We start from the raw sequence: 27,634 nt of genomic DNA on the forward strand, positions 1-27,634 counted from the left end.
CCCTCTGACTGCCTGGCTATGGGTCATGTTCTACTGTTTAACAAATATGCCACCTTGGCATGTGACTCACCTTCTTATGCTTCAGGCTCCTCAGTTACGAAACAGGAGTCATAATATTCTCCCTCTTACAGGGTCGTTGCAGAGATGAAGGGAGGTAGGGCAGGGAAGGGGTCTCATGCACAGAATGAGGGTGCCCTGACCTAGATGAATCATTATTAGGTTGAAATGGGCTTTCTCATTACATCCTCCCAGTTCCAGAGCTCACGTATTGCATGCCAGAAGCACTCAGTACGTGTTCATGGAAACAAAGGCTGATAGCAGAGGCCCCAACACAACCAGAATAAGGTCACAGAAAAGAATAATGGGGGAAGGAACTAGTTTCTTTAAGGTGGAAGTTTCACACACATATTAAAGTCCAATAGTTTGTCGGTCTAGGGAATTAACGGTAAACATTAAATGGTTTGTCTACTTTTGAAAGGCTACTTAAAAAAGAAAAGACAGGGTGCCTGGGTGGCTCAGTTGGTTAAGCGACTGCCTTCGGCTCAGGTCATGATCTTGGAGTCCCAGGATTGAGTCCCGCATTGAGCTCCCTGCTCATTGAGGAGTCTGCTTCTCCCTCCGACCCTCTCCCTTCTCATGCTCTCTCTCTCTCTCTCTCTCAAGTAAATGAATAAAATCTTTAAAGAAAACAGTGTAAATGTATTAAAGTAGACATTGAAAGTATTTATTTGAATCCAGATGCTTTATGCTATTCCCCAGATTTCTCAAACACTTTGATTTTAGCTTCTTTATCTTTAAAATGACACCGGGGTGCTTGGGTGGATCAGTCAGTTAAGGGGCTGGCTTCGGCTCAGGTCATGATCTCAGAGTCCTGGGATCGAGTCCCACATTGTGCTCCCAGCTCCGTGGGGTGTCTGCTTCTCCCTCTCCTACTGTCTCCCTGCCCTGCCCACGCCCCCCCGCTTATGTTCTGTCTCTCTCAAATAAATAAAATCTTTAAAAAAATTAATTAATTAAATGAAGCAGTGTAATGATTCTATGGCTTGCAGAACAGGATCAGAGCCAGTTGCTATATTGAAACCATTGGAATCAAAAGAAATTGATGATATATAGTTGGTACTAAAGAGTTGTAGGTAAAACAATATTGAACATTCTAGGGTGCCTTTAATCATCCATAAAATCCAATAAAGACAAGAGAGTGTCTCACAAGCACAGTATAATCAGAAATAATACGCTATTTCAAGAAAGGTTTACCACATCATACCATTTGTGTATTAATAGAAATGATGTGCTAGAGGACAACGCTGATTGACATCGTTGATTGACATTTGAAAAAATAGTGCAAGATTATTGTGATAGAAATTCACTCCTGATCCAAAGATTTGATACCTGATTTTAAAATCTCAGTGTGTGATTGCAATAAAACTGGGGCTAGAGCAGAATCAGTGATTTATTCACGTCGTGCACGAGACATTCAGCCCCCCTTCAGTGTTAGTAGCAAGAAAAGACTGAACTGGCTGGGGTTGCTTGATCCACTGTGAATTGCATAACTAGCTCCGTTTCCCTTTTTCAACTTTGAACCAAGTTTGTAGGTCATATGAAGTGCATTTTGCAGGTTCTGTCTTGGCTTTTTATGCCTTACATTTCAGTTTTCTTTCTTCTTTTGAACACGTTTTTAACTTACATTTTCCCATATATCCTTGAAAGCCCCTATAAGTAATTTGTGGAATAAAGCTCAATTATGTGACTAAAAAAAGAAATGAATTTTAAAATAAAGTAGCATGATGAATGACCATCTTAAAATCCTTTCTTAAAACATATGGTAACTGGTCAAATTTCTGAACCCTAATGTAATTCTACAAGCAGACTTAACAGGGAGAAGCTTACTGAATAAATGTTTTTCTATGGTGCCAACTATCTTTCCAATTGCAAATAATGATATTGAGTTAGGAGATGTGTCTCTTGATTGATTTTTTCTGACTCTGAAATCACATTTTTGGACTCACAGATCTGAACACCAGACAGTGCGGACTCATTCCTTTACCCTGTCAGAGCAAAGAGTTACCACCTCTGTAAGTATTTCTAGCTGTATTTGCACTTTATTAAAAAAATATTGCAAAAGGACAAAGAGAATATATAGTCAGGAATTGATCATATAAAGTAACAAAAGGCAGGATTTAGAATAACAAAACTATACTAGGCTCATTATATATATTGTCCTAATCTTTCTGAAAAATACCACAAGGGAGTGATTATTAAGCAGAGAAATACAGTAGAGCTCAGTGTAAACTAAGCTGCTTTAAATGGCAAAGTTGGTACTGTAGTCTGGGTGTTTCTGGCTCCAAGGCCATGCCATTTCCTTCACCAATGGGTTTTAATGTTGCATTTATCAAAGAACTATGAACCTGAATTTAAGTGTCTGTATCAAAAGCATAATTCAATTATTCTACATTGAATTATGCTTTTGATCATGATTTCAGTGTTTTGGGATTGAGTCCTGCATCGGCTCCCTGCTCAGCGTCGAGTCTGCTTCTTTGTCTTCCCTCTGTCATCTCACTTTTACTCTCTCTCAAATAAACAAAAATCTTTAAAAAAAAGTCTTGCACAATTATGATTAATTTTTTTCTTCCCAATGCCATGCTCATTGCGAGTCTATTTTCAATCTAAAATCTACACTTAACTCAGAAAATAAATTGATCGTTGAGGAATTCTCTCAAGACCTTGCCAGTGACAATTAGTCTGATGGCTCTTCAAAACCAAGGATAAAAGAAAGCGTAAATCAAGGGGTTCATTGCTGAGTTATAGTAAGCAATCCAAACCAATATTTCATAGATATACGTGGGTGTGATGAAACCCAGGAAGGCATCAATGATTGAATCAATGAAGTAGGGCAACCATGAAATCAGGAAGGCTAGCACTGCGATTCCCAGGGTTTTTGCTGCTTTCCTCTCCCTCTTGGCCACTCTGTCTCTGTAGCTATCTGCCGATCTCACAGTCTTACTGCTCATACTCTCAATTCTTCTAGCCTGTTTTTGAGCGATGAGGAAAATCTTGGAGTAGACAATTATCATCACAATCGTGGGTATGAAAAATAATAGAAAATTCACCAATACCCACCTTTGATTCACTGCAATTTGGCAACCTCCCACACAAGTGAGAGCACTTACCAGATCTTCCAGCCCAGCTTCACTGGCACCCGTGCCAATAAGGGAAAGACTATAACTAATAGAAAGGAGCCAGGAGAAGGCAATACATAGGCCAGACAGAGACGCTGTGAACCTGGTTGGATAGACCAGAGGGTCAGTGACAGCAATGTATCTATCGAGGGAAATAAAACCCAAGTGGTAGATAGAAGCATAGCAGAAGGACCCTTCAAAGCAAGAGTGAAATTTACAGTAACTGTCCCCGAAGTACCAACAGCTCTCCACAGACCTCACCGTGCTGAAGGGCATGACGGTCACCCCCACCAGGAAGTCAGCGCAGGCCAGGGACGCAATCAGAAAGTTCGTAGGGGTGTGCAGCTGTTGGAAATGAAGGATTGAAATCATCACCAAGAGGTTTCCAAATACAGTCAGCACAACTCCGAAGCCAAACACTGCATAGAGAATCACGTGGGGGCCTGGTGAGTAGGGAGTTTTGACGCAGGATCCATTCAGGTTCTCAAAGCACATTTGTGCAGTCACAGGAGGGAGAAAAATCACTGCTCATGATAATCGGTTTTGAGACCCAGAAAAATGGTCGTCTTCCCTGGCTAAGACGTCATTCCAGTCTTCAAAGATTCTTTAAAAAAAAAAAAAAAGATATGTACAATATGTCAGTAATTGTCAGTACATTCTTCCCCTATTTCTTTGTAAATACAAATCCTTATTTTCATGTTTAAAAAGTGATTCATATCCTCATCTCATAAGATATTTCACTTCGTAATGAATAAGCAGTTAATTTTCATCATCACATAAGATGTTATTTGAATTAAAAACATAGTTTCTCTGTATCACCTACTAGTTCACATCTGAGACACGCTGGTGAACAAAGAGCTGTTCCATGATGCACACATGAATGCAGCTTTCCCCCCAGCTTACCAGAGCTATATTAATGTTCAAATGACTCTATCCCCTCAGGAAAGTAGCCAAATAATTCCAAATACCTAGAGCCCTTAAGATTGAATCCCCATAGTGCAAGGTGTGGAAAGAAAAAAAATCTAAATAATGATCCTCTTTATGCTAAATATAAATTTATATCCTCCTAATTTCCAGGTGACATCTGACTTTTTCATGAAAAAGGAATGGAAATAGTGCCTGTCCTTAAAAAACCTTTGTTTAGAATTTGAAACCATATCGTTCATTCTCACTGATTATTGGAGATTACATTTTCATTTTTGTAAGAACCATTTATTTGTAATTCTTGTTTGTCCCTAAAGCTTTCATATAAGCTCTTTATTCTTTCCATTAATGGTTTGTGTTACAGAAATTAAATGCAGAATCATTTATTAAAGTCTAGGATGTCTCAGGTTGAGTTTTAATAATTCTAATTTGAGAAAATAGGGGTGTGGAAATACAGTGTTTTCCTTGTGAAAATACACAAAGGAAGTGTATGGACACCTAAAAAGCATGTTCCTGCTAAGGTTTTTTTGGTTTTGTTTGTTCGGTAGTTTGTTTGTTTCTAAATGGAACTGTTGGGAAGATATTAAAGAAATAATATGAAAAAAATTTTTGGAACATGGATATTCCTATCTTATACTTTAGATTTTACCATTGACAAATTTCTTTTTCTTCTTAGCTCTCTAGAACAGATCTCAGCTTAGGTTTTGAAAAAGATTTTTCTAATAAATGAATTCTGGTCACTTTTTAAAATCAGTCTTTATATTGAGGCATAATTGATGAATCTGTTCATGTTATATTGGCTATTAATGTATCCACTTTGGTGAATTCTTCATTAACGTTTTTGCCCATTTTTAACTGAGTTTTAAGTTTTCTAATTACTTAGTTGACTGGGTACAAGTTCTTTCTAAAGATATATTATGAACATTGGACTTTTCAATTTCTTGAGAGGTTTTTTTATGAATAAAAGATTTTAATTTTGATGAAATTCAGCTTTTTTTATTGTTGGCAACTTTGTTTATTGTCTAAGAAGCTGTTGCCTACCTCAATGTCACAAGTATTTTCTTCTATGTTCCTTCCAAAATTCTTACAATTTTACTCCTAAGGTTTACTTTTTTAATATGTTGTGAAGAATTTTATTATTATTATCATTTGAGGTTCAGTAGCGATGGTAGGAGTATATGGATATTTAGCAATTCCAACTGCATTTCTTGAAGTGACTATTCTTTTCCCAGTGAATGACGTTTGTTCTTTTGTCAAAAACCAATTAACCAGGATGCCTGGGTGGGCCCACCGGTTAAGTGACTGCCTTTGGCTCAGGTCATGATCTCAGTGTCCTGGGATCGAGTTCCTCATCTCCCTCTGCCTACCCCTCCCCCTCTCCCGGCCTGTGCTTGAGCTCTCTCTCTCTGTCAAATAAATAAATAAAATCTTTTAAAAAACCAAACAAACCAATTAACCTTGTACACGTGGACCTATTTCTGGACTCTATTATAGTTTTTCGATCTGTATTTCCTGTATTGTTCTATGTTGAGGTTAATACTTTATTGTCTTAACTGAAACATGATAGTAAGTATTTTTTTTTAAGATTTTATTTATTTGAGAGAGAGAGAAAGCAGGAGCAGGGGGAGAGGCAAAGAGAAGGACAGAAGCAGGCTCCCAGCTTGGTGGGGTTTGATCCCAGGACCCTGAGATCATGAACTGAGCCAAAGGCAGCTGGGTATATGACTGAGGCAACCCAGGCACTGTATAGTGAGTATTAAAGTCAGGTTATGCTGTGTGTTCCACTCTGCTGTTCTTTCCAAAGTTGCTTTGGTTATTCTGTTTGTCTTTATGTTTCATATAAATTTGAGATTCACCTTGTCAGTTTCTAGGAAAAAAAAAAAAAAAACAACCCTGTGGGTTTTTACTGGTGTAAAGTTGAATCTATTATAAAAGTTAGAGAGAGAGGTACTGAAATGCCTGATCAGGACAGTAAAGTAGCTCATTTCCCCTTTTAGTCTTGTCATTTGTGGTTTATGGGTGTAGATGGTTTGCCATTAACTCTATACATATTTAGGATTGCTATATTTTCCTAGTAACGTTTAAGAATTGGACATCCTAATAGTATTGAATATTATATCTCTCTATAAAAGCCAATATAAGAAAATAATGGTAACTAAATGTGTCATTTTAGCAAAAACTAAAGCAAGAAAGGAGTAACAGAGAAACAAAATATAAAAGGAACAAATGAGAAACAAATATCAAGATAATAGAATTAAGTATATAAAATTTACACAGCATGTCAGTGGATTTAACTCTCCAATTAATAGACAGAAATTGTCAAGCTGCATGGAAGAAAGCAAATCTCAACTATTTCTGCCTACAGGAGACACACTGTAAGTATAAAGACACAGTCTGAAGGAAAAAGGGATAGAAAAATAGATACTATTCAAATAATAAGCATAAGAATGCTGTTGTGGCTATATGAATATCAGACAACGTTAAACTCACAACAAATAGTACTTTCAGAAATAAAGACAGATTCCATATAATGATAAAAGAACTATGTTCCAGAGGCATTGAGTCTTAAGATGAGTTCTCTGAATAGGTTGTGGGTTTCCTGGAATTGCTTCTTAGATATAACTCTGTGTGGTGCATTCATGACCCCATTTCCTGTGGTAAAGGGGGAGTTGATAGCCCACAGCCTACAGTGGCGATACATTTATTCTGATTATTATCCGTAGATACTGTATTCAAATTCTGACAGAAGACAAGGCTCTAGTGATGAAGGATTTGCTGCCATACTGTATTTTAGTTAAAATACAAAAATGATGAGCTTGAGAGCCTTTAAATTCCTGCTCAAGGGTCACCTGGGTGGCTCAGTTGGTGAGGCGACTGCCTTTGGCTCAGGTCATGATCCTGGAGTCCTGGGATCGAGTCCCACATCAGGCTTCCAGCTCCATGGGGAGTCTGCTTCTCCCTCTGACCTTCCCTCTCATGTTCTCTCACTCTGTCTCTCTGTCTCTCTCTAAAAAATAAATAAAATTAAAAAAAAAAAATTCCTGCTCAAGACCCATATGAAGGACCTGAAAGCTTCCATGAATGCCTTGAAAGAATCCCCTATCTGCCACAGCCACAGGGTTGAGTTTCTGAGAACCAAACCCAAACCAAATTAGAATGTTGACCTATAGCAGGTCCTGATAAACTGATTACCTCTAATCTCTAATTCTTTCAAACTTACTCCTAGAGGAGGTACCTGCTCTACTCCTGCCTGAGGTCAGTTTCCCTTTTTTTAAAGAAGTCTACAATGGTCTTCCCTGGCGTTGTTGCTTTACAAAACACCTCCCCTAACACCTTTTCTTGCCTCCAGACCTGTAATTACACTCAAATCCAGGAGGGCCCAAGGAACAAGGTACAAAGGGTGACCTATGAGGTTGTACATCTCAAAACCTTATGTAAAATATTTTAATGACATTAATATGTAATTCTTAAGATACTTTAACTACTTTTAAGAGGTAGTTCCTAAAACAAACCAATGTGCTACAATTTAGTTTCCTTAGGTAAGGCAAAATATACTAGGGATACATACTTAAAGAATATCCTCATTAAATTAAAACAACCAAACAGACAAACCTAACTCTGTACCCAAGTAAAACAGAGATTGTGAAATACTAATGTCAATTATGGTACACTAATTTCATCACAACACTAAAATGATAAAGATAAATGACAAAATAAACCCCCATATATACACACATTGTCCATTAGATAAAAAGCTAGACTTTGTAAAAGCATGTAGAAATATACATAGATGGGGACCAGGTTTCATATACTGTTGTATAATTTCAGTCTGGGTTTTGGGGTTTTGTTTCAATTTTAATAAAAAATAGTATTGTGATTGTCCTTCCATGTCAATTTATACAGAACTCATTTGTGCTTTTTAATGACTTCATAACCCTCCACTACATAGATGGGACATAATTTATTTAATATATCCTGTATGGATCTAGGCTTTTTCCAGTTGATAATTAAAAATTAATTATACAGTGAATGTTATTGTCATCTTTGCTTCCTTGGCTGACTCTAATCCCGGGATTACTTACTAGAAATAAGAGCTGCAGGGCCAAGTGACAAGTGTGTTTTAAATTTTCAGTTCCTCTCGAAAAAGAGATAATAAATTCTGTTCTCCCAAGTTGTAATGTGAGCATGTTCTATTTGTACAGGTGTCCAATTTCCTATGCTCTAATGCTTCTAAAACTTCTAATATTTGCCAATTTGATATATGATACTCTATCACATTCTCATTAGCATTTAAAAATTATTTTTAAATTTACATTTTCATGTATTTATTAGGCATTGTGTATTTTTCTCTGTGAAATCCTATTCATATGTCTAGTCAGGTGTTAATCTTTGTTTTACTATTTTGTAAGAGGCCTTTCTATTTTTAAATCTACTAACCCTCCTTTCACCATGTATGTTGCCAATACTTTTCCAAGTTAACGTTTTTGTTTTTCCTTAACTAGGCTTTGTTTCCTTTGAATTTAGAAAAAAAAATTAAGTTGAGTGCATGAATTTATAATAGATTTTTGGTCATAATTCTTCCACTGAAAAATTCTGAAGTTATTGGTTTTTTAACATGTAGAAATATGAGTTTTGTTTTCGCTTATGATATGAGGAATGCTTAACAATACTTTTCCAGAAAGCTGTATGCCACACCAACACTTCTTGAGTGAGCCATCCTTTCTCCATAACTTGCAATGCATTGTTATTTTTGTCATCAACAATGTACACACTTTGAATAGTGTTTATAGAAAAGAAAATGACAGAAAATTGCCCCCCATAATGGCTGGAAGGTGAAACCACACACTTGGGAGGATGAAAAAACAATCACATAGAAGGACAATCACTGGTGTGGAAATTGTACCATCTGCTCATAGTTATTCAACAAAATATCCCCCAAAATATAAAATATGAATCCAGTTCTGAGCCTGAAATCAGCCTTAGAGAACTTCAAGAGCTGCAGAAAGATTGGACTCCAAGAAACAAGCTGCTTAAAATGGAAGTCAAGTACACAGAGTCCAGAAAGACAGGAGCCATGAAACTTCACAGATCCACACAACCTTTGAAGGTGACCCAAAGAAAAGCCTAAAGGGAGGCCTGAAAAAGGAAAATAATTAACAATTAACAAAGTCAGGAAGCACACGGATTTGAGGAAACTAGAAAATATGACTTATGTCAGCCATTTTTTAATAAACATATTCCCTTCAAGTGCTTAGAGATGTTCACTTTACCTAAAAACATAAAGGTTGTACTACTGAAGTTGAGGTCCCATTTCTCATCCCTAAGTGAATGGATCATTTTCATGCCTGTGGTTCATGCCACAGTTTTAGGAAATTCTTAATATAGCAATAAATTCCTCAATTTGAAATTTTGCTTCATTAAGAAAACAAACTTATGGTTGATGAACTGTCTATTAATACTTGGCCACTTATAATGAGTTTTATTGCTCCCCTAAACCAAGGGTAAGGTGAAGCTTAAATCAAAGGATTTACAGCAGAGTGATAATAAAAAAGTATCTCATAAACGTATGAAGGTGTTATGACTCTCTCAAGAGAATCAATAAATGAGTCAATGATACACGGTAACTAGGAGATCAAAAAGGCTATCACTGTGATACCCAGGATTTTAGTGGCTTTTCTCTCTCTCTCTCTTACTCACTCTGGCTTTGTATGTCCCTGAGGCTTCCGCTTTGCTACTAATGTTTTCAATCTTTATAGCCTGTTTTCTGGCCCCAAGAAAAATACTACTGTACAGAATCATCATAACAAACGTAGGTGTGAAAAAAAAAAGCAAATATATCAGAATCCAAAATTGACTTACAACTGTCTGACACCCTCCTACACAGTTGAGGGCACTAGAGAGTCCGTCCAGCTCATCATCGCAGACACCTGCGTAGAACACGGCCCCACTGTAGACAAGGGGCAGGGTCCAGGACGCTGACGCACATCCCTGACCCAGACACCGTGAATTTGCTAGGATTGACCAGACAGCTATGCACCTGTTGATGGAGAGGAGACACAAGTGGAAGAGAGAAGAGTAACCAAATGCCACAATGCAGCACGTGTGGAAGGGACAGAAACTTGGCCCGAAGTAACAGCAGCTCTTGCACGGACCTGACCGCGCTGAAGGGTGTGATGGTCACCCCCACCCGGAAGTCGGCAGCAGCCAGAGAGGTGAGGAGAACCTTGGTTTGAAATGCAGGATGGAAATCAGCACCAGGAGGTTTCCAAACACAACCAGCACAGCCCAGAGCCAAACAGTGTGTAGAGCAGCCGGGATCCAGGCGAGCAGAGAACTTTCAGGCAGGATGGGGTCACGTTCTGGTAGCAGAGCTGCTGCGCTGCAGCGGGGACGAGTCTGTGCCCCCACTGCTGCCGCAAACAGCAGGTAAACATAGAGAGGTTGTGCCCTCGGTCAATCACACCAAATAGAGCAGTCTCCTATTTCTGAAGGCAGAGGAAAGGTCGTTTACAACTGCCTACCTTTGTTACAGTTACCAGATAATATCTCCATGACCTGTCACATATTCATATTATCTCTGAACATATGAAGTAATATATTTGATTTAAATGCTCAAGAAATCCTAGCTGTTATTAATCATTATCATTTTTATTTTTACTCTTTAGTGTGTAACTGAACCAATTTCTCTAAATCCAGTAAGAATCTTACTTCGAGTAAGTCTGTCCAGATTTGCTTTTGCCAGAGAAGACTTTCTGGCTTGCAACTTATCAAACATCTTTTATTACCTAGTCTTGATACACGGGATATGCCTCTTTGCCAGTTAGTCCTAAGTGTGTGATTTGTTTTTTATTAGTTACTTTTTACTACCGCCCCCCGCCAAGACTGTTTGTGATGTTAATGGTGAAACTCCCAAGAAGCAGAGCCAGATCCCTTCTCTCAAGTCATCCTAAATCAAGTGTGGTCCCTGTAGTGCCAAGTGTGAACAGAGAGAAGAAATTTATGTTTCATAATCTCCACTTAAAATTCATATTTTGACTTAGAGTAGCCACGATTCTAAAACCTAACAGTGACCATGTGGAAAACATGAAGAAAAGGACACCTCACTTATATTAAAAAATGCAAAAATTCTAAACAAAAGGTCAACAAACCAAACCTAGAAATATATAAAAAGATAATATATCACGATTGGAGTCTATGCAAAAAGAGTACTTTTGCTTTAACGTAAGAAAGTAAAATAACATAACTCACCATTTTAACGTATCTGAGGAATGCAAAAAAATTACATAAAATTCAACAATTATACACTACTAAAAATTTTTTAACAAAATAAAAATCAAGAAATGTTCTGTATGTATAAAGGTCTCTGCAGAAACACTCGTATTCACATATGCCTTATTTATGTTTATTTATTAAGCATTAATTTGTATTAGGGTCTTGAAGATACAAAAATAAACAAGAAATATCTCTTGCCTTCAAGGGAGTATCCATGTTAATATGACAGGCAGACATAAAACAGTAATAATTCATTGGGCTCCAAGTTAAAATTAACACACGTAAAAAGTGCTAAGTGAAAAATGACATCAATACTAATATAACTGGGATGAATAAATAGAATTCACTGAGGATATAAATTTAGGGCCAGGTTTAGAAGGATGAATGTAAGGTATTAAGGTCAAGAACAGGGAGAATTTCAAAAATTGTACACAGTTTCGGACAGCCCAATAATTATTGTAGATTTTATGCTATGACTCATGCATGGAGATAGAGAAAACATACTTATTAGCAGGTAAAGATCTCAACTACCACAGAAGGCAATTTTCTTGATCTTTCTGTAACTGACCATTAAATCTCCCATGAGCCCCCTCTCATGGGGTACAATAGACATAAGTTCAGTCAGTGTGGGGTTCCCACTCTTCTCTCCCAGGGTTGCATCTAAATTCCAAGGGACTATGTAGTCTGCCCCACTTCCACAAGAATAGATTGGGATTGTCTTCGCAAGTGTCTTCTAGAATGAAATGGCCATCTATCTCATTACAGAAAAAAAGGCTTTTCACAGGACCCTAAACTCTGAATGACATGTTTACCAATCCCCCATCTAATACATGCACCTGGCAGTCACTCACAGGTGCTCCAGCTCATTCCCATGGGGCTCAGTAGGGGGCATGCTGCTCTGCCCTCTTCAGATTCACAGCCAGTGCACCCTTGTCAGTCTCTCCTGTACCTCCAAGAAAATGTTCCATTTTTATTGAAATTAGGAGAGCGTCTGGGGGTCTTAGTTCTATGTATCAATCCCCTTCTTCTCCAGTGTCCTCAGCTAAGACACAGAGATTTGAGTCCTGTCAGAGTAGGCTCTCATGTTCTCCTAGTTTTCTTTTCCTTCCTCCATTCCTCCCCTCACCTTAGCCTCAGCTGATTACCCTGTGTCTGCCCAGGAAACTGGAAGCATTCTGAAGTGTCCTCTCACACTCTGTCTCATCAGAGTCACCAGTTACTTCTCAACTAGTGAACCGCGGAACCCCTACCGGATATTTTTAATGCAAATTTTCTTAGAATTTGGGTCATAGCTTTATGTTACGGGTTTTTTTTTTTAATGCTATGGCTTTTAATAGTTTGTTTTGTAGAAATGCTTCCTAAAACATTAGAGAAATTTCAGAAATATCTTCTGTGAGTTACGGGGCATGGATTCAGTTGCCTTATCGTTAAGGCAACTATCATTTTAACAGTAGCAAACAACTTTTGAGCACCTGCTCTATCTAGGTGTTTTATATATATTAAATCATTAAATCATCACAGGCAAGAAAAACCCACAAAGTCGGCATGATTATTATCCCTATTTTACTAACACATTAGAAGTTAATCACTTGGCTAGGATTATTTAACATCTAGTAAAGGATGAACTGGGGGTTTGCATCCCAGCAATTTAGCTCCAGATCTTGTGTGCTATTCCTCTATGTTCTCCAGATATAAATGAATTTGATGTCTGGGTCATGCCCTTTACCTCCAGTGATAGAAACTTCCTCTCTGTTTATCTGGGTTTTCTCGACCTTCCCCCTCTGAGTTAACCAGGCATCAACAGTGACTCTATGGAGTAGTGATCTGGTCTGGGTGACCAGCCTCCCTCACTGATGTCCAGTGAGATGGCCTGCTGGGTCTCTGGACCCTGGAAGAATGACTGAACAGTCATCCCTCGTACCTGCCAGTAAGGCTCCTTTGGCTCTTACTTTTTTTTTTTTTTTAAAGATTTTATTCATAAGTAAACTCTACACAGGGCTCAAACTCACAACCCCAGGATCAAGAGTTACATGCTCCCCCAACTGTAGCTCTTACTTTTATCAGTCAGTTCCAGTGGGCTCCTCAGAAGAATCTAGCTATACTGTGGCATCACAGGCCGTGGAACATTTGGTGGGGTTCAGCAACCTATGGCGCCTCTCTGCCCTGTGAGTTCTGCACAGGGGAAGGAGAATGTATTTCCCTTACAGGTCCCTTGAAGGTCCCCTTCAACCTATCTGACTATATTAGAATCTTAGGGCCACAGTCACAAATTACCACAGACTTGATGGGTTAACACAACACAGATTTATTCCCTTAAAATTCTGGAGGCCAGAAATACAGAATCCATTCTCCTGAACCAAAATCAAGGTGCCTACATGGTCTCACTCCCTCTGGAGGTCTAGGGGAGAATGCATCCTAGCCTCTTCTAGTTTCTGGTCCCATTGTTCCAACCTCTGCCTGTGTGATCCCACTGCCTTCTCCTTTGCATGTGTGTGTCATCTCCCTGTGCCTCTTTCTTATAAGGATACTTGGCACAGCATTTAGAGCCCATCCAGATAATCCTGGATAATTCCTTAATCTCAAGAGTCTTAATTTAATCACATCTGCAAAGACGTATTTTTCCAAAGAGGATTAACAGTGATAGGTTCCAAGTATTAGGATGTGGATCTCTTTCAAGCGGCCATTATTCAACCAACCACACTGGCGTATCGGTTACTTTTCTTCCTTCAACCCAGAGCAGAGAGAGGGAGAGAAGGTGTGCTCCTGCCTCAGAGATCCTCACTATTTTCTCAATTATTTTGGTCTTTTCTACCTTTATTCTGGAAAAAGGGAAGTTTTGATACTGCCCATAACTTTCCCAAATCTAGTGACTATTGGCTCTTTCTTTTCTGAATAGGGCCTGGGCTTTGGAGGCTCAAGCGCTTGGGGAAAAAAAAAAAAAAAAAGAAAAGAAAATCCTTTTCGTCCTCATTTCACCTAAATCAATTAGAACACACTAGATGTTCTAAAGAGTTTTTTTTCAAGTTTACCTTTTCTGAACTTTTTTATTATAGGGAAATTAAAAATTTATATTAGTCTACCAATATTTTCTATGAGAAACTATGAAAATATTGAATGGTTTCTTTTAAATTTTTATGGTTTTGTTTTACACTCAGATCTGCCCCAGTGGAATATGTATATCCAGTCACTTGTGTTTGCAGTAGAAGAATACAACACTTTTTTTTTTCCTAAATAGATAGCTAAGGGTCCAAACATGACTTTTGGAATATATCATCTTCCCCCATAAATATGTGACATTGTAAGTTTGCATTATAATCTACAGTGATAATATTTATATGTCATGGCAGGCAACTGTTCTCACTTCTTCACTTGAAGAAGCGAAGTGACATAGCACATGAAAGGAATCACGTTGAAAAGATAGTTATTGTTATAAATATATCATTTTGTCATGATCAGTTCCACAGTGGAGAAATGCCCAAAGGAGACTATCCCCTAAACATCAGACTTGAGGCTTGGGCCAGATCTGCATTTAACATCTGATTCCCTCGCTGTTGGAAGAGCCCTGGTGAACAAGAGAAACGGATCTCCTTGCGAGAGCATGAAGCAGAGGGCATGAGGAGCCTGAAGAAAGGAACTCCAGCAAAAGGAGATGTTGGAATGAAAGTGAAGAAAACAGGGATCTAGGGGAAGACCAACAGCATGTGACATTATGAGAGAATAGGAAGAAGAAAATGAGCAATGAAAGTAACAGAGAGGTGAGCATGAAAGGTGAAAACACCAAGAAATTCCTCTCAGAAGATGGAACAATAGAAAAGTAACAAAGCAGAGAAGTGGGCAGAATCAGCAGTAGAAATGGGATCTCGCTTTACCATGTCAGCAAGTGTTTGTAGCAGGAGCTTGGAGAAGCTCACTCTAAGCAATGTTGGATTGAATCTGAGCAATGCCTTTTTTCAAACTTGATGTATTCACACACCCCATTCCACATCTTAATATGTGGAAAACTCCCAGTGTCTCACAAATACCTTAATTTTAAGTTGAGGCTTATCCTGAAAATACATTTATGTTAATCAACTGTCCTTTAGTTCTTGAGCAGTTGTATTGTTTGAAGCCTCTTCCAAAGAGAGCGGGTAAAATTAAGCAAGGATTTTATAGCTGAATTTTAAAATCTAGTCCAATAAGTTTATTACCAACTTGAATGAGTATTCTTACATATTTGATACAATTGTTGATGCATTTCGGTTTAAATCAACTATCTTAGTATTTTTTTCATTTTTTTAATATTAACATGTAATGTTTTATTTTCCCCAGGGGTACAGGTGTGTGAATCATCAGTCTTACACACTTCACAGCACTCACCATAGCACATACCCTCCCCAGTGTCCATAACCCCACCCCCCTCTCCCTACCTGCCCCCACCCCTCGCAACCCTCAGTTTGATTTGTGAGATTAAGAGTCTCTTATGGTTTGTCTCTCTCCTGAGCCCATCTTTTTTTTTTTATTCTTTACATTTGCTCTTTTACCTCTTTTGACTAATTTTAGATGTTTTTTATTATTCACTTTTTCTCCCATGAAATTATAAATTGGACTTAATTACATTATTCTGTTGGAATCCTAGAGTTTTAATATGTATCCCTCATTCATTAAATTCTCCAATAAATTAAGAATTTTACCAATTCAAGGCAATGAAAAAGTTTACCTGGAATTTTATACTCCATCTACCTTTGCCAACTTTTTTGATACCGCTATCACTTATTTTAATTCTGCATACAATTTAAGTAAAAAAGATGTTCATTTTTACATTTAGCCTTCCTTTTATTTTTCCGATATTGACACTGTGGCACACCACATTACTTCCTACACTGCCGTGTTTCCTCTGGGATTAGATTTTTCTGCCTTGAGAACTCTCTGAAGTTTTCCTTTTGGTGTGGCTATGCTGGCAATGAAGATTCTAAGTTTTTGTTTATCTAAAGATATTTTTGTTTCACTTTTCAATTTTGAAAGGCATTTTTGTTGACTTCAGAATTCAAGGTTGTCAGTTATTTGTTTTAAAGGCGTTAATGATAATGATATTGAGTTTTATCCAAGTGTGTTTGGGCTAAATTCACCAAGAAGATGGACTTAAAATGCATCGAGTAGGTTAAGGAGAGAAACTTACTGTAAAAACAGAATATCCAGGCAGAGAGTGCTAAGGCGTAGAGACGGGGAGGGCAGGGAGCCGGTAGGGATCTGGAGCGTGGTTGTGGGACAGGTGCTGTGTGGGGAGCAGCATGAGATATGGGAGAAATGCACACAAGGTTAAGATGATTTTGCCACGTGGTATGGATTTGTGCAGAGGTCAGTGTGTGGGAGGGGAGAGGACATAATATATATATATACGGTGACGAGCACAAATTTTAGCTACCGCTTACTCAGGCATGCTACAAAGCAATTTATTTTTCTGCAGTATTCTTAAATCTTGCTTAGAGGCTCATATCCCACCAGGAACAAGACATAGATCTCAGTAAATTTAGGGATTCTGCTCCTTTTCCTCCAGGGTGGCATCCAAACTCCAGCAACCTCCACAACAGCATCTGTGGGTGTTCTTGGAAGTCTATGATTCCCATCCTCTAAGGTGCAGACTCCATAACATCCCCCTCCAGGAAGGAAAGTGCTCCTTCCAGCCCTGCTGGGAAGTTCAGTCTTTCAAAACAGGTGCCCCAGCCAGAGGTCTCTGTGTGCCCTGGTTGGTGCTTAGGTGCCCAACTCAGCCTTCTTTTTCTTGCTAGGGAAACATTAAATTAAAAAAAAAAAATCCAACCCGAGATTGGGGATGTTTAAAATCACCTTCCTTGCTTCTCCTCTTTCTAAGTCATCTCCTGGCCGTCAACACAATCTAAAAGCCCATTTTGGTTTTTGTTTGTTTGTTTCTTTTGTTTTCCTGCTGATTACTCTGCATTGCCCATTTATTTATTTAAAGATTTTATTTATTTATTTGATAGAGAGTGGCACAAACAGGGGGAGTGGCATTCAGAGGGAGAGGGAGAAGCAGGCTTCCCGCTGAGTAGCACCCTGGGATCATGACCTGACCTGAAGGCAGATGTTTAACTGACTGGGCCACCCAGGCATTCCTTTATCTGCCTACTTAATGAAAAATATTATGTAGAACTTTTCTGAACATATTTCATCACAGTCTTTTGGTATTTCTGAAATCAACAGTGACTTCTGAGACTCCTTTTCAACTCTTTAATCAATACTCTTACAGGGTCATGGTCATGACTCTAAATACCATGTTGTTTTTTAATACTTTCTTGTAATATATTTCATCAATCTCAAAATGTCCTCAAGGTATGTGACATTTTCTACTTGTTGGTAGCCAGGGCAGATGCAAAAATAATTCTTGACGGGACAAAAAAAAAAAGCTGCACTCTTTTGTGTTTCTGTAACAGAAACCTAATAAGGTGGCCAAATCAGGATTGAGAATAGGGGAAGATTTAAGTCTATACACCAAGAAATCTTTGGCCCCAAAACCACAATGGCTAAGGTAATTTAATATAAAGAATTGTTTTGTAGAATGACTTTCCTAAAAACCACTGCTAAAAATAATCTTCCAAGTTCACACCTTACTATAGGGATTCCAAAGGAATTTTCCCATTGATGGCATTTATTTCTCCGGAAGGACTGCATGTCTTAGTGAGCAATGTAGGTCAGACAATATAGAGATAAAGATGAGAAAAAGTGATCCTTGAACCCCACAGTTATATCCCATATTGGAGTCTTTGTGAAGAGAAATGCTAAAGACAAAAAATAAAGGTGTTTATGATTAAAGGGAAATTTTTTTATTAAAAGGAAATTTTATCAAATTAAGGGAGCCAGCTCTTTGTTAACTGAAATCAACCCCTCAGTAATCTTGCATTGTATAATTTTTTAATTTTGCTATAGAAATCATTGAAGATTTATAATGAAAATGGAAAATTGAAAAATATAATAGAGATTTTCTCTGATAATTTTCTTAGACATCCTTATAGATCTTTTTCTCAGATGTATTGAAAAGTAGAATCCTACATCTTTGTGAAAATCAAGGACAGAATTTTCTACATGCATCGTGAGCACCGACTCATCCCTCTCTGCAGCCGAGCAGCTCGAGACCAGAATGTGACCCCATCCTGCCTGAAAGCTTCCTGCTCGCCTGGATCCCGGCTGGTGCTCTACACACTGTTAGGCTCTGGGGCTGTGCTGGCTGTGTTTGGAAACCTCCTGGTGCTGATTTCCATCCTGCATATAAAACCAAGGTTCTCCTCGCCTCTCTGGCCTGTGCCGACTTCCGGGTGGGGGTGACCATCACACCCTTCAGCGCGGTCAGGTCCGTGCAAGAGCTGCTGTTACTTCGGGCCAAGGTTCTGTCCCTTCCACACGTGCTGCGTTGTGGCATTTGGTTACTCTTCTCTCTTCCACTTGGGCTTCCTCTCCATGGACAGGCGCATTGCTGTTACTGACTCTCTGGTCTATCCTAGCACATTCATGGTGTCTGGGTCAGGGATGTGCGTCCCGGTCTCCTGGACCCTGCCCCTTGTCTACAGCGGGGCCGTGTTCTACACGGGTGTGTGTGATGATGGGCTGGAGGGACTCTCTAGTGCCCTCAAGTGTGTAGGAGGGTGTCAGACAGTTGTAAATCAAAACTGGGTGTTGATAGATTTTCTAGCCTTCTTCATACCTACCCTTATTATGGCGATTCTTTCTAGCGATCTTTTTCTTGTGGCTAGATGACAGGCTAAAAAGATTGAACATACTTGGAGGCAAGACAATAGTTATAAATCCAGAGTGGCTAAGAGAGAGAGAAAAGCTGCTATAAACCTGCGTATCACGGTGATAGCATTTATGATTTCATGGTTACCATATAGTATTGACTTATTAATTGATGCCTATATGGGCTTCATGACCCCTGCCTGTATTTATGAGATTTGCTGTTGGTGTGCTTATTATCATTCAGCCACGAACCCTTTGATTTATGCTTTATTTTACCCATGGTTCAGGAAAGCCATCAAAGTTATTGTGAGTGGTTGGGTTTTCAAGGACAGTTCAGCCACCATAAATGTGTTGTCCAAACAAATGTAAGCGGTTGGACTGAAGAAGTTAAAGAAATCTTTACAATTTCCAAATGAAATGAATTTTAAAAATCAAATAGGACTATTCATGAGGAGAAAACAAATTACTCTTCAAATTTAAAAGGGTAGATCAACGTGTTTCCAGTCATGTTAAGATGTGCACTTCCTTGTCATTTTTCCAAAAGCATGCAATTTCCTAATAAATGTTAAATTTTTATTTGCTAATTATTTCAGAGCTCAGCATATCCCACTTCCTAAAAATACTTTCCTCCCTCATTTCTTTTAATTCATGGACTCTTCCCTTTGTTATGGAATGTTACCTGAAAACATCTTTGTTCTTTGGTTCTCTTTCCTCTTGTCTTACAAAGTTTTTCATGCTCTCAAAACCTTGCCTTCAGAAGGTTCTTGCTTTCTTTTGCTTTGGTTAATTTCCTAAGGGAGACTTTTGGGGAACAAAAGGCTTTTTTGAGGGGGAGCAGTTAAATGTATTGTGTTTAATGTCGGAGGAGAGAGATCTGAAGTATTTATCTATAAATTATGTGTAGAGTAACACAGGCACCTTGTCTGATTCAGAATCAGGAGAGATCTCTTGGGGGTTGGAGGGCATCCACAAACATAGACTCCATCCTGACGGGGCTGCTGTGATTGCCAAATGAATTACTCTTATCCTGTGTAATTATTTCCTCCTGCAGTGCAGGAAGCAGAAGCCATTGTACCTCCCCAAATGATGCTAGGGTGATTATTTGTCTGCTCTTTTTGCTGCTGCTATTACCACGCAAACTGTGTAAATGGTTGGTATGCAGGGCACTCTATGCTATGCTATTCTGTTCAAACATATTAAATACAACTTTTCATGGGGGGAGACTCTCTTCTGAAAGCAATCTCTTGTTCTTTTTTCTGTAGCAAAACTTAATTTCAACAAAAAGTTTGCTAGTTTTAGGAGATAAGTGAAATATACATCAATAAAAACATTCACATACTCATCTTTTTTTTTCATGTATGAATTATGAACCTCATGCCCACATTGCACCAAATCAGTGCTGGATTACACAGGAACAGGCAATGGGATCCTACCTTTATCTTTAAGAATCTGGAACTCTGGCAAGAAGCAATGTTGTTAACTGCAGAAAATTTTAGAAGGACAAACACTAGCTCAGCTAGTTTAAGGTCAGCATCAACACTGACAAGTCATGTTGATAGCAGAGTGTCCTTGTCATGATGTGTTGAGAATGGCATGTTATTTCTATGGTCTTTTTCCCAAAGAAAACCCGTATAACCCCTATGTAATTAGGAGAAAGACATCACAAAAATCCTCACTGAGGACTGTCCTACAAAATATCTGACCAGGTCTCCTCAAAACCATCAAGGTCATCAAAGAGAGGGGGAGTAAAAGAAACTGTCAGGGTCTAGAGGAGCCCAAGGAGACATAACAACTAAATGTAGAGTCATAAATGGGAAACTGGAACAAAGGAAGGACAGCAGGGAAACCTGAAGAAATCTGAATCATGTATGGAATTTTTATTGATACATTAAAAATAACACAACAATGTTGGTTCATTAATCGTAAGACATGTATGATACTAATTTAAAATGTTAATAATAAGAGAAATGGGGTACAGGATATAGGAACTATCTGTACTATCTCTGCAACTTTCTTATGAATTTAAAACTATTCTAAAATAATAAAAAGTTTATTTTTAAAATATAGGGTAAACAGTTATGTGAGGACAATGGGCATTAATCCTTATACTGACTCATTCACTGATCCATTTCACTAATATCTTTGAAGACCTAGTGTTCTGGGTTCTGGGTTCACTAATATCTTTGAAGACCTAGTGTTCTGGGTTCAGTTTTTCAGGAATACTGAACAAAAACCTTAGAAAATCTTGTAAAGAAAAAACTGATCTACTGACAATTATGACTTGGAATTCATAAAGGTTTAAATGATAAAAGATGTGTTTGAGGGGTGCCTGGGTGGCTCAGATGGTTAAGTGTCTGCCTTCATCTCAGGGTCCTGGGATCAAGCCCCACATTGGCCTCCCTGGTCAGCCAGGAGTCTGGTTCTCTTTCCCCACTCCTGCTCTCTCTTTCTCAATCTCACTCTCTCTCTTTCAAATAAATAAATAAAAATCTAAAAAAAAAATAAAAGATGTATTCGAGGAACACAGAAGAAAGGAGAATTGACATCTCGCTGGAAGAACAGGGAGACGTATTAAAAAAGTAGCATTTAAGCTGGGCCTTAAGAGATTAAGAAGAGTTTTTGCAGGAGGCAAATGATGGAAAAGGATTTTCAGGCTGAAGGAATAGCATGACCAAAGAAACGGAGAAGGTACAGAGTGTTCAGGAAATATGGAGATTAAACAACTAAACAACTACCAAGGGAATAGTCACCCTTTTGACCTTCCTGAGGTTGGCATTCAAGATCTTCCACCTTTCCCTCTGCCGACATCCCCCCAGAACCTTCCATTTCAATGTGGAGACATTCTTACCCCTCTGCTCAGGATTTGACTCTAATTCTCACTGTCTTCTGAGCCAACATTTCCCAAATGAGGCTTTATCAGACAGTCATCCTATAAAGTTCTCCAGGGAAAAAAATTTTCTGCATCAACAATGTTTTGGAATTACTGCATACTGTATCCTGCTCTTGGAGAATAACATAAGGCACGACATATTAAAGACTCTGAGAGGTCCTGTTTCAACAAAAACCTGTCTATCATTGTTTAAATCTGCATTTAAAAAATTTATGTGCAGGGCTCCTGGATGGCTCAGTGAGTTAAGCCTCTGCCTTTTGCTCAGGTCATGATCTCAGGGTCCTGGGGTCGAGCCCTGCATCAGGATCTCTGCTCAGCAGGAAGCCTGCTTCTCTTCCTCTCTCTCTCTGCCTGTCTCTCTGCCAACTTATGATCTCTGTCAAATAAATAAATAAAACCTTAAAAAAATTTATGTGGAGTTGCACCTTACGATATAGCTGAGTGTTCTTCTAGGACATATAGTGCCATGTTCAGTGGATTGGGAAGAAGTGTGGATTTATTTCTAGGCAGAGGAAACTATGTTTTTAAAAGTAATAACTGATTTATCCTTTTCAATTACATTTATTCCTATATCTAAGACACTGTGTTCCTTAATGTCTCAAAATTATGTATATTACGATGAGTTTTAATTTAGATTTCTGTTTTCATTTAGCTATGTGATAATACTTTAGTTAATTGGAAAGGAAAGAATAATTACTTCCAAAGGAAAATTAGGCTTTAAAAATATGTTTACAATAAATAATTTTTAATTATAAGGACAATAAAGTCAATAGAAGTTATCTTTTTATCCAGAAAGAAAGAAATTAAGTAAAATAAACTCATTTCAGCTAACTTCAAGGACAAACTAAAACATTACTTCTTTATTTATGGAGATTGATTGGCTTATGTTTATATCTCTGTTATATCTATCCATATTATTTGTACTTCAGAGACCTCAAATTAATTTACAAATAAGTTTTCCAAACAAGCAATTATTAATTTGAAAAACATTCAGTAAGAAATGTGGGAATTACTAGAGACCTGTTGGAAAAGATTTAGGAAGAAGACAGAAACAAAATGTACATAAAAGATGTCAGTGCCTTTACTAGTAACAGCTTGTAAGAAACACTTGGTTCAATGCTGAACACGCATGTGGGATAGATACTTGTTTTTCCAAAGAAAATCATATACTGGTGTCCCTGGAAAGATAGTAGGCCTAACTTAGGTGATTTTTTAAAAGGAAGAAATATTACAATGGCGAGATGTGGATCATTATCACTTTACAAAATAGTCCACTATTTCCAAGTTTCAATTATTAAAGGAAAAGGAGGAGATTTCCATTTAAGAATATAATACGTTTACTCAGTAATCATTGAAATGGACGAATCCGGCTTACAATCCTGCTTAGTGGTGGGGTTCCACAAAGACAGGGATTCTAAAGGGCACATTATGAAAAAGAAACAGTCCAAACACTTAACTATGACTATGAAAAGTGATGTGAATTAGGATGCAACTAACATTGCTGAAAAGTAAATTACACAATATTTGAGCTTCAGGAGACATTAAAGAACAAACAGTATGAAACCCTAATTTTCTAGCTGAAACTCTGTGAGATACAAAGGAATTCAAAGATTGCCAAAATAGTCTCACCTGGCACTGGCAGATGGCAGGACCAGGAGAGGATTCAGAAATCCCAGCTTCTGTGCTCTTTTCCTTCCACCTCTGTATCTCCTCTGTCTCAATGAAGTAACAAACAAGGAGCCTAATATTTTCACAGAATTTTAACTTACCCAAGGAATATTCGGTTGACTTCATTCTCTCCTTTCCTACACTCTCCTATAGAAACACTGAATAAAGAAGGACTTTATTTCTTTTTGAATTAAGAAGGATTTTGTTTTCCCTACCCTCAAACTGTGGTGCCCTAAGAAGCATGTCCACAATCTCATGACACCACACAGCCCACTGTCACAGCACCATTCATCCTTCCTACCCCTTGCCTGCATTCAGCCAAAGAAGTCATTCTTGGTACAAATCAATAGTGTGTGTCCGAGATGAGAAGATCTCCCGACTCAGGCAGAGTTTCAGTGCCTTTCTGAACCATCGGTAGGAAAAAACATAGATGATAGGGTTGCAGGCTGAGTTGAAGTATTCAAACCAGATAATGATGTCAAAGATCAGTGGTGGTGTGATGAAGTTAAGAAGGCTGTCAACCAGCGTGTCAATGATGAAGGGAAGCCAACACAAGAGGAATATCCCCACAGCGATGCCCAGAGTCTTGGCAGCTTTTCTTTCACGTTTGGAAGCCCCAACCAGGTTTTTGCTCAAGGTGTTGATCTGTTGGGCCTGCCTTGTGGCAACCACAAAAATCTTCACATACAAGCTGATCATGATGAGGCAGGGGAAAAAGAACATAGGAAAGTTTAGCCAGCCCCAAAACTTATTGAATAGCAGTTGGCAACTGCCAACACAAGGCATCTCTTCCAGCCACTGACTGAGTGCATTCTCTACCACATCTGTGTAGAGGAAGAAGGCAGTGTAAACTGCTGGGATCCCCCACCCTGCCAGGATGTACCTGACGGCCACCCTGACCGTGAACTTGGAGGGATAGGTCAGGGGCTCGCAGATGGCACAGTGGCGGTCAATGGAAATGAAACAGAGATGGAAGATGGAGGTGAGGCAGAAGAGGGTGTCCAAGTAGGTATGCAGGCGGCAGAGGAAGTCTCCAAAGTACCAGCAGCTCTCTACTGAGCGAACGAGGCTGAGGGGCATCACTAGTAGACCCAGAAACATGTCTGCCAGGGCCAGGGAAAGCAGCAAGAAGTTGGTGGGAGAGTGAAGCACTTTGAAGTAGGACACAGCAAACACCACAAACAAATTTCCTAGGACCGTAATCACCATGCCTAATGCACAAGCCAGGTAGATGGCCAGCTGAATGTCCAGAGGATGGATTGTCCTGGGGCAAGACCCGTTCACCTGGTAGCAGAATGTTGTGGAGTGTTCTTCAGCACCTTGGATGAGGACAGCGCTCATTTGTGATTTCTTCTTTTCCTCTCTCTCTGGGAAATGGCCACCTGTCCCACCCCCCAAAATAAGATATAGAGGAGAAACTGAAGAGCGGTTTGGAACCTAGTACAATTTCCTCAGGTACTGAATAAAATGTGCTCCAAAAATCAAAGCAACATGGGATTTAAGATCTCTCAAGAGTCACTTCTCTGCTAACTCTGTTTTGTCTGACTGGGCGCTTTTGAAATTAGTGTAGACTATATCTTTAAGGAAAAAGAAGAGGAATGTAAGTTAAATGTTCCCACAAAGACAAAACAGGCAATGTCACAGTAGGCGTTATACAATTATTGAGAGGGTGCCTCTGCCATTTTGATAAGTTCACCCATTGTCAAGTGTAAAGTGAGACTTTAAGTTATACGTCTGAACCAAAGGAAGAATTCATTCTTTGTAACAAATCATCACTTGGGGAAGGAGTAACTTCTGGCTCCTCCCTTCAAGACTTCAATAAAATGACAGTAATCAGCAGCTTAAGCTTTTTAATTACATGTCAACTTTCCCAAGAAAATAATTCAAAATGCAAATAATTAAAAGAATAGAGAATGACCTGATTTCAGTTCTGCTGCTGCACAATTCTTAAAGAGAACACACATTGTTTATACATCTCTAAAGAGCTATGTGGTTTGAAAAAGTATTTCTTCTATCTTAACACTAGCCTGTGAAATTTTAAACAAGTTTTAATAAAATGAATTCAACGTTTCTAAGCTGCTTACATAGGTAGGAATCAGAATCACTTCATCAGAAGAAGCCCTTCTTGTAGCAGGTGAACATAGGTATGTAGAATTCTCTCCCAGCAGCAAAGATGACAGATGTGCAATCAGGATATGATTTTATACTCCAAATAGAAACTAGTCCTCAGTGTGTATGTCACACAAATGAGGGTTAGAGGAGCACCAAGGGACCTAGTTTGCACTATTCACAAGTCTCAGTAGTTTGAGGCTCGTACTCGGGACAGGATCACTTATCCTGCCAATTAATTAGAGATCATTGAAGACACTGGTTTTATATGTTCTTTAGTTTTATTTTTGCTAAGTTTCATATATCCCTTCTGCTTTAGGATTATTCGTGTACACTTTTTTCAACAAAATAGTTGAGAATAATTGATCATAATCCCTTTGGTTTTTGACCTCCACAGTGGATTCATCATGATTTTTTTTTTTTTTTTAGCTCTTATGTTTTATCTTCGTTAAAGAAATCACAGTAGATGAAACAGTGCCCTGAACACAGCAGTGAGATTCTGGTTCTGTTACTGTCTAAGTCATGATTTATACCCTTCATCCCTCTGTCTCCTAATTGGTAAGAATACCTATAATTCAACTTACATGTCCCTACTTCACATGGATATGGAAAATAATATATTCAACCATATTCTGTGCTCTCTGATTCTTGGTACCAAACCTCCAGAGGACGAAATGCCTCTTTATGGCCTTAGAGAGATCATTACACAATATAAGTCAAAATGATGTTGCAAAAATGACATAATGCTAAAGGTGACAAGAGATTACATCTGCCAGCAGAGCCTTTCATAGAAGGTGTAGAGGTCAAAAAGAATGAAGGAAAGAAAATGGAGAAAAAAAAAGAAGGAAGCTGGCAGGCATCTCTACCTTCTCTATAAAGCCTGGGCTAACCCCAGTAGTGATTGCTGGAAATTTGCCTTGTACCAGCTCCATGTGCACGGGAACAGATTTCTGACTCCAGAACTTGATAATCAGACCAGGAAGGATCCTGCGTTACCACAAACCATGACACCCTTCAGTTTATAAGACATAGTCCATCTGCGATCAGCCAGGAAGTCCTACAGCTCTAAGTTTAATGTGACCAAGAGTGTGTGAAAAATAGGAACAAATCCCTTACAAATAAAATAAGGCCTGAAGGAGGAAATTCTCTCTTAAAAAATGTTTTGTGTTTTTTTTTTTATTTGGGGGGATATATTACATCAAACCTGAAATGCAATATGCAATCACAAGTCTATCTGGAGATACAGAATTTAAAAAGACGATTTCTAGTTTTGTGACCCCTAGATCAGAGATTACCTAATTCTCTGCACCCAGTATTCTCATCCATTAATTGAGTATAATACACTACCTACACCAGAGTTTTATCATGACGATGAATGAAAGTTAAGAACAGTTCCTGTCACAGAGTAAGCAGAATTGGACAGACAAGAGTGTGAGTGGATATTATTTCAGACCCTGTGTCAACCCTCCCAAGTTAGGGCTCTTGTCCCCTCTTTCACTCACTTTCAGAAATACATTCCCGTTACATAACAGCTAGGAGCAAAAGTCATTGGAGTCTAGAGCCTCTAGGTTTTCTTGCTTATCTCAGGATTCAGTGATGCTCATTTCCCCCAGCTTTCCTCAAAGTGGCTATTTATTTTAAGAAATAGGAAATAAGTGTAAGTGAAATGTTTATGAGATAGTCAAAGTGTTGTTTAGATTTAGGATTTTAACAATTAGTCTTGCTATTTTAATATCGCTAAAGCCACTATTCTAGGCCACAAGACAGGAATATTAGTGTTTTCCTGCCTAAGCAATGTCAGACTCCCTTGAAATAAACTATGAGTTTTGGTCCAGCAGAGAGAAAGGTGACTAGGCAATATTCTAAAAAAAAA

At 38.6% G+C, this 27,634-nt stretch overlaps 2 protein-coding genes and 2 pseudogenes across 2 annotated transcripts; 1 reads left to right on the plus strand and 3 right to left on the minus strand.

The window, feature by feature from the left end:
• Positions 1 to 2,750: 2,750 nt before the first annotated feature.
• LOC116858637 (trace amine-associated receptor 7a) lies at positions 2,751 to 3,730 on the minus strand. Its single transcript, XM_032843495.1, has one exon. It carries the CDS (start codon positions 3,669 to 3,671, stop codon positions 2,751 to 2,753), a length of 921 nt encoding a protein of 306 aa, XP_032699386.1. The 5' UTR covers positions 3,672 to 3,730.
• Positions 3,731 to 9,517: 5,787 nt separating this feature from the next.
• On the minus strand, positions 9,518 to 10,534 carry LOC116858656 (annotated as a pseudogene).
• A 7,912-nt stretch (positions 10,535 to 18,446) lies between these two features.
• On the plus strand, positions 18,447 to 19,463 carry LOC116858657 (annotated as a pseudogene).
• A 4,516-nt stretch (positions 19,464 to 23,979) lies between these two features.
• TAAR5 (trace amine associated receptor 5) lies at positions 23,980 to 24,993 on the minus strand. The gene has a single exon (XM_032843512.1). The coding sequence runs from the start codon at positions 24,991 to 24,993 to the stop codon at positions 23,980 to 23,982; it is 1,014 nt and encodes a 337-aa protein (XP_032699403.1).
• Between the last annotated feature and the right edge of the window lie 2,641 nt (positions 24,994 to 27,634).

The sequence above is a fragment of the Lontra canadensis genome, unplaced genomic scaffold (assembly GCF_010015895.1).
Source record: "Lontra canadensis isolate GAN:19392208 unplaced genomic scaffold, GSC_riverotter_1.0 scaffold141, whole genome shotgun sequence".
NCBI classification, from domain to species: Eukaryota; Metazoa; Chordata; class Mammalia; order Carnivora; family Mustelidae; genus Lontra; species Lontra canadensis.